We start from the raw sequence: 11,163 nt of genomic DNA on the forward strand, positions 1-11,163 counted from the left end.
GGTAGCATTCTCACCAAACAACCCTCACTATGGGGTCCATAGGAGCTATAGGCTGCATGCTGGCCCTGGTCTCCCAAGGATTCTAGACACCACAGCCTGATGACTGACCATACGGCCATCACCCAGTGGCCCCTGGGATTTGCCAGATGACCCTCCCCACCATGAACAGATACACCCATTAAATCCCAGCATCATCTGTTTTCCTCTATAAATTTTAGTCACATAATTAAAAGAACTGCTTAATATAGCCATGTTACCAATTGAAAATAATCAAGAATAATTCCTTAAGATCAAGTGCCGAATCAAGATTTCTCAAATTATTTCAAATAAATTTCCAGACATAAAGGAATTGGGTTTAAACTAGCAGCATCCCAGCATTTAATGTTTCCTAAGTCCTCTTTCTTCAGCTTATCACCTATTGACTGAAAAAAGTAGGTAATTCAGACTGGAATCTCCCAGTCCGCTGGTATGGTCTGGCTGTTCCTAGTGTCTGGGTTAGGGTCAGGGGGTTGCCCATGCCAGGCACCACTCTACACTGAGCTATGACCCTGCCCTAGGCCCTTCTTTTAACATTCACTTTTCCTCTTTCAGTTTCTGCTTTGTTATGTTGAAGCCACAGCTGTCTTTGCAGGATTGGTGTTTAACATTGAACTGGCCCTTCATTAAATAGACTTTATTGCTGGTTTCCTTCCTTAACCTCTATTTCTCTGAAGTTAAAAATGTAAACCAACTTCTGGTTAGTGTTCAAATAATTTTATTTATTTTTAAATTATTCTTATATGTAACATGTGCCTTTGTAAGCACATAGCTGTTCTATAACTATCAGTCTGTCTTACAGTGCGGTCATATTGACCACTCACACCAGTTAACAGACTCTGTCCTACCCACACAACCCCAAGGTGGGGATGAGGCTTTCGAAGCCACATGGGGGTGACCCTGGACATGACTGTCTACTGTGTTCCCAGAGAAGTCACACCCAACATAAACAAGCCAGCCAGGTGTCCAAGGTAGGAAGGTTGCTGGATGGAGTTTGCCAATGACAATAACCAGACCTTAAGAGGTCACTTCTTTGGTCTTGGGGAATCTTACCTGGTGGTCATGGGTATGGGGCTGGGTTAACTGCGGAGGCACACGTGAGCCTGATGACTGTAACATCTGGGCAGTGGAAGACCTAGATCCACAGACAGTGGAACAGATGTGTCATCAAGGAAACTAGCGTGGAGGAGGCTAGACAAGGAGTCAGAATCCCAACTTCAAAACCCAGGTGTGGTAGGCAGAACAGCCCCCAAAGATATCCAGGTCCTCATTCCTAAAACCTAGGACCACAGCAGTTGACACGACAAGGAGGGTTAAGGCTGCTCATCCCAATGCAGGAAGGTGCTCCCAAGCCACCTGAGCAGGTCCAAGTGACCACAATACCCTTCAGAGCAAGGGGAGGCAGCCGCTGGAAAAGGGCTAACAACAGAGCAGTCAAAGCCAGCAGGAGACTGCTGGCTTTGCAGAGGTGGGAAGGGAACTGAGCCAAGGAAAGCAGGGGTGCCAGCAGCTGAGGGCACAGGAGTGGGTTCTCCTCAAGCTTCCAGAAGGGGCCATGCCACCACATGGGACAGTCAGGGAACCACCTGTGGTGTGTCAGCACCTGTGGGCCTGAGCCACATCCTAGGTCTGTGACAGCAGCAGGCAACTAATGCACCATGTGATCACAATTACACCGCAACAGTCATCGTCAGATTAGGAAGGGTACAATTTGGGGATTTTGAGGTCTGCAATTCAACTAAAAAAGTAACCCTGTCTTGTGATGCTTGCAGATGTATTTGATAAACTCTTCCAGGTCTTTATTCAAAACAAAGTCACAGAATCTACTACACCAATATTAAAAACAAGAGCGGTATCTGCTATAGCCAAGATCAGGTACAGCAGAATTAATAACCAGTCACTGAACACCCAGTGGACTGAGTTCACTAGCAGGATGAGAATGGAAAGGCTCGGAGTGGGCCACACTGATGAAGATTCTGCCACACGGGAGGCACACTACCAAGTCCAATCCCATAAGTTGTTAAGCTCTGAGGAAATGACAGGAGGTGAGGTGAAGAGCTGGCGGCAAGAGCAGCAGCTTCCCCAAACAGGGTTCAGGCTGAGGGCAGTTAGCCAAGTGCGCCCAGGGTCGCATTGCTGGCCGTGCTCCGGAGCCTCCAACACCACGTGCTCCACAAGGCTGCACAGGGCAGGGGAGACAGGAAAGCCCAGGATCACACAGCCTGTTACACGCTCAATGCAGAGAAGAGGCTTCCCCACTGTTCCTAAAGTGCTGCTCACAGGACCCACAGAGCACATGGCTTAGAAAGTGCTGCTCATTGCTACGATGAAAGCAAGTGAAGGTGGGGGGAAGGGACCTGGATATCGTGCGTTACAGCACAGAAAACAGCAGACATTGCTGACATGAAAGTCTTTTTAATTTGGTTAATACACATTTGACAAAATATCTTAGAATAAAATAATCCTGAACAGGTACAAGGCATTTACAGTAACATAACTGTGAAATTCAAAACCGATATCTTTCTTTAACATTTACAAAAGCTCTTACTATGAATCTGGAAGACTTTCAACTCCTACCCACTCCTCTGGTCTTAAACCCAACAGTACGAGGTACAGAACACTAACACATTTGGCAGTTAAGGATCTGCTGTGGGCTGGGGTGTGGCTCAGTGGCAGAAAGTGCACTGGCCTAGCAAGAGGTCCTGGGTTTCATCACCAGCACCCCAGAAGAGAAGAGGGGGGAAAAAAGCTCATCTGAGATCATCCATTAATTTGTTAGTGTGGGCTGACAGGAAAGTGAGGGCAGGACAGCAGATGGAAGACTCAGATGCAGTTGACTGAGGACGAGAAGAGACCCCCAGGCCTTCCTCACAGCCCCTGTAGAAGGCTGCAGATTACTTCAAAGACTTCCTTGACTTTCCCTGTCAGCAGAAAATCAGCAACCCTGAGACTCAGCTTTCCATGACATAAAAGTTTATGAGCATCTAAAAACTGTTCAAGATTTATAAAATAATTTTACATGATCAAATAGAAAATAACTCTTAGGATTTTAAAATACATCAGGGAAACAAAATTTTTCTTAAGTTTACTTTTCATGCCTATTCTTGAACATTCCACCTAATAATTTTTCGTGGGGTGCTGGGGACTGAACCCAGGGCCTGGCACATGCTAAGCAAGCGCTCTACCACTGAGTTGCTCCCGAGCCCTATACCTAATAACCTCTATTGTCTGAAACTGGGTTTTACACACACACAGACATATTTTAACAGGAGTTCAGAACTTGTTCATTTACTATACAGAATGCCTACTTCTCTGTGTTACTATTTAAATATATTTAAAAGAAATGAGAAGTTTTAACCATCTGAAATATACAGTAGAAATTTGTTGATTTACAAGACAGCCACATAACAGCAGAAAAAAGTACTTAACCTTTCAACACTAGTGAGAAAATCACACACGGTACACGCTGCACATTACCATCTACTGTCCCAACCAGGCCATGTAACAAGCTGCAGTCTCCACAGACAGCACTGTACAGCAAGTGTGCTCAAAAATCAAATCTGTGGCTCCTCCAAGGAGGACTCAAGAGCTTCCATCAGCTTTTTATTTGCCTCTTCATTATGCCTGCTTTGACAATGAGTTAGGTGTTTCTTAAAGCCTCTCGGGAAATTGGATTCAAAATTACAACGTGGACATTTAAGTAAACTTTGCCCATGAGCTGCCACATGATTCTTAAGGAGAGATTCCAGAAGAAAGGCCTTTCCACAAATTGTGCACTTGTAAGGACTGTGGACATTGTGCTTATTAACCAAATGATGCAAAACAGCACCTTTCTTCATAGCACGACAGCAACAGATCTTGCAATAATATTTCCCCTTCCCACGCTTCATGTATTTTGCAATCTCCTCTTCTGAGATAAATGCTTCTTTTTCTTCAGTGAACTGTAGCACATTTCTGGATTGCTCTGGACTTGTCATGTCCATTTTGTTCTCTTTGCCAAAATCAATAGATTCCACATCCACCTGCTCTTGATCACTGCTGGACTCCTGGCCCTTCATGTCTATGGCATCCAGGTCTGTTCTGAGGTACTCACTGCTGCTCAGCTCAGCATCTGAGCTCTCCTGGCTATCCTTCTTGAGCTTCTTGGAGGAAGGAAATAGGGCATCTTCCAAGAGTTTCTTGGGAGTGGCCAGAAGCTCTTCCTGAACCAAAAGATCACATTTTTGGTCCTCTGCGGCATCTATCTGTAGCTCATCACCAAGCTCTGCTGCTTTCTGAGCCTCTGAGAACACAGCAGACTTGGGCAGTTCAGGGAACAAGGCATGCTTCCGGGACTCTGGGAAAAGAACACGTTTCCGTGGCTCAGGAGAAGCAGGAGGGGCTGCTCTGGTGGGCTCAGGAAACAGTGCAGACTTTCGAGACTCAGCATCAATAGAAAGGACAGGCTTCCAGATATCCGAAGCCATTCTTGGGGACTCAGATGACCCAGAAGGACCTGGCTTCCGGGTTTCAGGGAAGACAGCAGGTTTCTGAGGTTCCATGACAAAGGAAGACTTCCAGAGATCAGGAGAACCACCACGGGAACTTTTTTGAGACTCAGAAAAATCAAATGAAGCAGGAGAAGTTTTCCGCTGGTCAGAAGAAAGCTTCCAAAGGTCTGGTGACCCTGAGGGTTTCCTGAGCTCTGGAGAGCCTGCTGGGCTACGGATCTCTGGGGAGAGTGGCGGGCCTGGTCTGCGAAGTTCAGGAGACACTGGGGGAACTGCTTTCCAGTGCTCAGGTGACAAGGCAGGGGATGACTTTCGGAGCTCTGGTGGTCCAGACTTCCACGACTCTGGAGATGTAGGGGGAGTTTTCCAGGAGCCAGATGAGACTGAAGACGACTTCCAGGATGCAGGGGACACAGATGGAGCTGGTTTCCAAGGTCCAGGTGATACAGAAGGAATTGGTTTCCAGGGTCCAGGAGACACAGATGGAGCAGGTTTGGTTGGCTTCCAAGGTCCTGAAGATGCCGACGGACTGGATTTCCAAGGCCTCGGGGATCCAGGTGGCCCTGGCTTCCAGGAACCTGGCGACACAGCTGGGGCTGGTCTCCGGGGCTCTGGGGAGACAGCAGGAAATGGCTTCCAAGGTTCAGGAGACTCTGACGGGGATGGCTTCTTTGGCTCTGGAGAGGCAGTCCGGGTGGGCTTCCGAGATTCTGGAGATGCAGTTGGGGACAGCCCCCAAGACTCAGGGGAAGCAGCCAGAACCGGTGACTCAGGAGATGAGGCTGAAGGTGGTCCCCCTGTGTCTGCAAAGTGAGAGTGCTTCTGAGGCTTAGGGTTAGCAAGAGCAGCCTTTACTGGCTCAGGAGACATAGGGACAGGTTTCTGTGGCTCTGGAGAGGGGACAGGGACAGGCTTCTGCAACTCAGACACAACAGGTGCTGATTTTGGAAGCTCAGAAGAAACAGGAACAGGTTTCGAAGGCTCCGGAGGAGGAGTTGTTGCCTGCTCAGGAGGAACAGCAGGGCCAGGTTTCTGAAGCTCCAGTGGAGCAAGAGGATCAGGTTCAGGGGACTCTGGAGACAGAACTGGACCTAGTTTCTGTGTTTCTATGGAGAGGGAAGTCCCAGGTTCCAGGAGTTCTGCTGAACTAGAGGGTGTTTTCTGGTGTTCGGGAAGAGGGGGCATTCTCAAAGGATCTGTCTCTTTGTTCAACTGACTTTTCAGTTTATCATTCCATTTTTCTGGGGCTGCATGTTTGGATGTGATGTGATAGTACACATTGGAGTACATTTTGCTGGTGAAGAAGCATTTATGGCAGTGAAAGAGCTTTGCGCTTTTCTGGTAAAATATCATCTTACCTAAACCCCCAGCATCCATTTCATCACAGAATTCTGGGTGGATGGTGCCCATGTGGATCTGCACATTTTCATAATCGGTGCCTCTGAAACTACAGTGGTCACACTCCAAACGTACAGATGGTTTCCGAAGTTCCTGGAAAACTTCCATCTTCTTTCTATCACCAACACATTCAACTGCGTTCTTTAAAAACTTTCAACACTGTGCAACAAAGTAAAAATAAATTATTTTTACAGACATTGTTTTAAATAAAATGCTGTCCTAGTTCACTCTATAACTGCATGATTTCAGGTCTAGAAGAGCATATGCTTTATCAGATATATCTCTAAAGATTCTGAGAGATGCATATGGAACTAATTTCTGAGTCCTAGGTACTCTACTGGTTTTCCATACCTTATCAGGACAGGAGACAGACAGGCGCAGGTGGTAGGAACATAATTCTATTGAATGGGCAACTGTGCTGACCCACACATGCTTTCTTTTCTAAGAAGCAATTTTCCTGCAGCACTGACTGGCCTAAGTGGACAGACTATGCCACATTCCTCAGCAAACTACCTGTTATCTGAAGACAAATGCAGGCCTGAAATAATCTGTCTCATAATTTTAGTATAATATTTATTCACCAAAAACACTAGCTTGCATAAAAATTTAAAACTTAAGGCTATTATCCTTGCAAAGCTCAGTTTTAAATTATGCTTTCTCATTTCTTAATTTTTTAACCATTTACTAAGCTTTTCCTAATTTTTTTTTTTTTTAATATTTTGTTTTAGTTGAGACACACTATCTTTATTTTATGTGGTGCTGAGGATCGAACCCAGTGCCCCGCACATGCTAGGTGAGTGCTCTACCGCTGAGCCACAATCCCAGCCCCTTGTTCTTTTTTTTTTTTTTTGACATTAGTATTGGGGTATTTTGCAGTGCTGGGACCTGGGATGGAAACCAGAGCCTTGCGCATGCTAGGCAAGCTCTACCACTAAGTTGAGCTACACCTCCAACCTGATACATGTCACTTAATTCCATCTGGTTTAAGGAGACAAGAATCTAGCCCCATTTTTTCACCCTGAATCACCTGTCTCAACAACCCTGATCACACAGCCTTTTTTCCATGTGAGGACCATTTCGTATTTACTAACTTCCATGTATAACTCTACTCTATATTCTTCTGCTCTGCACTGTTTTCCTCTCTACTTCCCTTCATTGCTACTTCCGTTCTGGTATGCCAATCTCAGCATAAGAGATTCTATAATTACTGTATATTGTTGAGTTTATGCCCCAAGTGGGCTGCAAAATCTTTTCTCATTATCAGCCAGGCACAGTGGCAATGTGCCGGCATCCCAGCTACTCAGGAAACTGAAGCAGGAGGATGCCTGAGCCCAGGAGGTCAAAGTCAGTCAGGGCAACACAGGGAGGGCCTGTCTCTAAAAATTTTTTTTTTAAAGTTTTCCTATCAAATGGCACTTGACCTTTTACCAAAACGACAAGCCACTGCAGACAGCATGTGGGATGTTCTGTGCCAAGGATGATGGGGAAGGCATATTCTTTCTATGGGACTGATCCTCAGAGAGCCGAACAGGTCAGACACTTCAGTCACAGCATCAGAACACAGATGAGAAAGATTGGAAAACATGCCTGATTCTGATACGTTCTGCTTTTTTTTCCCCTCTTTGTTTCTGGTGGCACTGGGGATTGAACCCAGGTGTCTGATAGGAAAGCACTTTACCAACTGAGCTCTACCACCAGCCCATAAATTATGTTTTTAAAGATGCTACTGCTGACTACTGTTTTCAACTACCTCTATCAGTAGTGTCTCATTTGCTTTTTTTAGTCTTTTTTTTTTGATCTAAAACTAAACAGAAGATAGACATTGCCCAGCAATTATGTCTTTTAGAAAATTACTTTTGGGCCCAACAAGACTATACCAGTAGAAAAATATAGTTATAAGTTCTGAAGAAAAATCTCTAAAATGATTAACTTATAAACATGATGAATAAACATGCTTCAGATTAAGATGAGATAAAGATTTGTCTCAATGACCCCATCTGGCAGTGGCAACAGTGAACAGCCAAGAGCTGCTGGTAGCAAAGCAGCATCATGACACACATCTCATGGGCATCACAGAGCTCAACTGGTCTCCCTTCCTCTTCCTGTCACCTAAATTCCACCACTCACGCCTGCTGCCATCAAGTCTCATCACTGTACTCAAATAACCTCTTTCTTCAAAAAGTTCTTCAAAGAATGTGAAATAATTCATTCTTTATACCCCAATTCTACAGAGACATGCACATTCAGCATACCTTCATGCAGTAGTGAGACAGTTGTGGAATTTTTCCTCGATAACTCCAGCACTTTTCAAAAATTTTTAATTATAAAATATTCTCCTAAACATTAAAAAATGGTAAGTATTAAAACAAACAAACAAAAAAACAGCACATGCAAAGAAATGCTAGTGAAACAGTGCTTTATAAATCCTGAAAAATGTTTTTAGGGTGGAGAAGAAACAGTATAACAGACTCTTCCCTGCCACCTACCAGCTATCTCCAGGGACACCTAAGTGGCCTTCAAAGGAGAGGTGGTCTACATGGCTTTCTAACACACAGAAAACAGCCTTAGTGGGGCAAAGATGAGAAGCTGAATCTGGGGGGGAAAAAAAACAAAACAAAGGAAAGGTAATCAAAATTACAACTCCGTGATCATTTGGACCACTCTTGGTTCTATGTCCCTCTTGCCATGGGGACTCCTTCAATAGTGAGGGATCCCACCCAGTAAGCCTAGACAAAGCACCAAAGCCTGCAGTAGATACCCACTGTTCTTTTCTCACTGTGCATTACCATCAACTATGTAATTATACCCATATAATTATAACCAGACCCCTCTCAAATTCACTACCTGACTTTAGCTTACACAGTCTTGGGTACAGTGACCCATACTCTTACTTCTCTGTCAGGCACTCACACACCTGCTGGTGCAGCGCGTAAGGAACTGATGTTCTGCTGATCATCAATGTTGTTGACATGCAGCCGTGGAAGAAACAATACAATCAACAGGACCCACAGGAAAAAAGAAAGAGGACTGGCAGGAGGCATGATGGAGGTGTTCTGACGGAGAGGAGGAAGGGATGACCTACCCAGTGACTGCTCTGGCCTATTCTCTCCCTGTGTGCATTTCAATGAGAAAGTTTCCTCATCTGCTGAGTTTGCTGACAAGAACAGAATAGAATACACTGGCCATGAACAGAAAACCACTGCCTATATATCCTGATAAACCCCAGCACTTCCACTTACCCCTTCCTGTCTCCCCTTGGCTCAACACTCTTAATTTTGACACCTGACCATGCTCCCCCATTCATCACTCTGCTTGCTACCATGGACAACTCCAAACCCTACAAGCCTAATGTAACTTGCCTGCTTACAATCCCTATCTGCCAAACACCTGCAGTACAAAATCTCAACACAGCACAGAAAGCTCCCGACCAGACTGCATTTTCAAAAGTACTGACCACATATAACTCCCTGACTCTTCTGAAGCTTCTGGGTCTTTCCATAGACATTTCCTGCCCTTTACATTCTGCCTTGCTACCTACCCATCAGGCAAATCCCTCAAACTGGTTACCTTTTTAGACAATGGCCAATTTCCCATTCCCCAACCATCCTTACATCCAGCTATATGCATACTTCCATGGTAGAAGTCAGCCTGATTCCACACCAGGTCATGGTTTTCAGCACATAGGACTATCCACTTACTTACCTCCGAAACCCTCGTACACCCTTTAAACACTGTGTGCTCAGAAAACATCTGCTCAATCCCAACATTCTCTTAAGAAGGTTGAGGACCCAATCTTAGACTCAAGGACTTTAAAACCAGAAGTGACCTGAGCACCCATTTCAGGGAGCATCTACTTTAAAATTCCAACTTAGGAGACGAGGAGACCCAAATCTGACATTAAATGGCTTGCCCAAGATTACGACCAGCATCTGACCAAGACAAAACAGACTTCTGTTTCTCCAGACTCTCTTGAGTGCATCATGATCCAATGAACACACTGAAATTCAGTAAGGCCTTGAGAAGCCAGTACAATGGACCAAAACTAACAAAATGAACCTTATCAAACATTCAAACATTTAGAATTCACACACCAACTGCATAAGTCCAGCACTACAGAGAGCCATGTCCCATATTCTGCACTGGGCAGAGCATCCCACACTCCACATACAAAGTCTCTAGCTCTGGGCAGGAGAGAGGGCACTCCAAGAGTCCCTAGCAAACTAGTGAACATGCAAAACAGCAATGCAATGGCAGGTGGCACTGGAAAACAAGTCACTTAACTTCACATGCAGAAAAACTATGGATAACACAGAAGCTGTTCTAGAAGCAACAATGGAAGCCAGCAGAACAGATTTTAGCTCCACAGTTTTACAAACTACTCCACCATGAACTGGAACAAGATGCTTTGTCAGTAGGGCCATAATTAGAAGCTAGCAACTGGTACAGGAACAGAGAGTTTTGAGTCCAATCTCTCTGTTTTACAACTGAGAAAACTGATGCTGAGGGAGAGAAGCAGCTTCTCAAAGGTTACAACATTAGGTCAGAAGACCATGGATTCTAGAGTCCAGGTCTCTGTTGTAACACAATGCTCTCTCTTTCCCACTCTGGCTGCACCATCCACAGGGGCATTCCAGAAAAGTCCAGAATCTTAAAGTCCAGCTTTAAGATTCCAGAAAGAAAAAAGATAAGAAAAATTCCCCTAAGTTTCTGAGCTTCTAATACTAACTACAAATTGTCAAGATTAATAGAAATTTCTCTCTGCCTACTTTTCACCACTACGGACTGCATCTTTGATGCTCTGCCCACCCACCAGCATGCAGGGCCACACCGCATTCTATAGCATTTATTTCCTTGAGGTCTCACACGACGGACTGTCTTTTAAAATATATTCTGATATGTAGCTTTTCACATTAAAATCCAATTACGCAGAGCACGTTTAAATCTAATCGGGTTCTCAGTCTACATACACTTTAGCTCTGTTCTTCATCGCTGGCTGGTTCTTTTAATTAACAAAACTATTTTTCGAACAGTTTTATGCTTTGAACAATTTTAGCAGGAGACACAAAGGTTTCCCACAAACCTCTCCTACACCCCCCGTTTCTATTACTGTTTCTATTATTGCATTAATTAGCGTGGGGCATTTCCAACAAGAGTCGCCTGGAGAGCGACCCAAACACCGGGCTCACGGGCATCCGCCAGCGTCCCTCGGAAACGTCACCGCCCGCGGGTTCCCGCGCCC

At 45.0% G+C, this 11,163-nt stretch overlaps 1 protein-coding gene across 3 annotated transcripts; it reads right to left on the minus strand.

Annotated features, from left to right (window-relative positions):
* Positions 1-2,435: 2,435 nt before the first annotated feature.
* Positions 2,436-11,157, minus strand: Champ1 (chromosome alignment maintaining phosphoprotein 1). Of its 3 annotated transcripts, XM_048800564.1 has the most exons (5): positions 8,839-11,157; positions 8,411-8,516; positions 8,177-8,260; positions 5,885-6,083; positions 2,436-5,329 (listed from the first exon to the last, which is right to left on the minus strand). In XM_048800564.1, the coding sequence occupies exons 4-5, from the start codon at positions 6,030-6,032 to the stop codon at positions 3,591-3,593; spliced, it is 1,887 nt and encodes a 628-aa protein (XP_048656521.1). In that variant the 5' UTR covers positions 6,033-6,083; positions 8,177-8,260; positions 8,411-8,516; positions 8,839-11,157; the 3' UTR covers positions 2,436-3,590. The 3 variants fall into 3 exon arrangements, with proteins under 3 accessions (XP_048656521.1, XP_015339524.1, XP_048656520.1); XM_015484038.2 differs by having other exon boundaries at positions 2,436-6,083; XM_048800563.1 differs by lacking the exon at positions 8,177-8,260 and having other exon boundaries at positions 2,436-6,083.
* Between the last annotated feature and the right edge of the window lie 6 nt (positions 11,158-11,163).

Source organism: Marmota marmota, unplaced genomic scaffold (assembly GCF_001458135.2).
Source record: "Marmota marmota marmota unplaced genomic scaffold, marMar, whole genome shotgun sequence".
Lineage (NCBI taxonomy): Eukaryota > Metazoa > Chordata > Mammalia > Rodentia > Sciuridae > Marmota > Marmota marmota.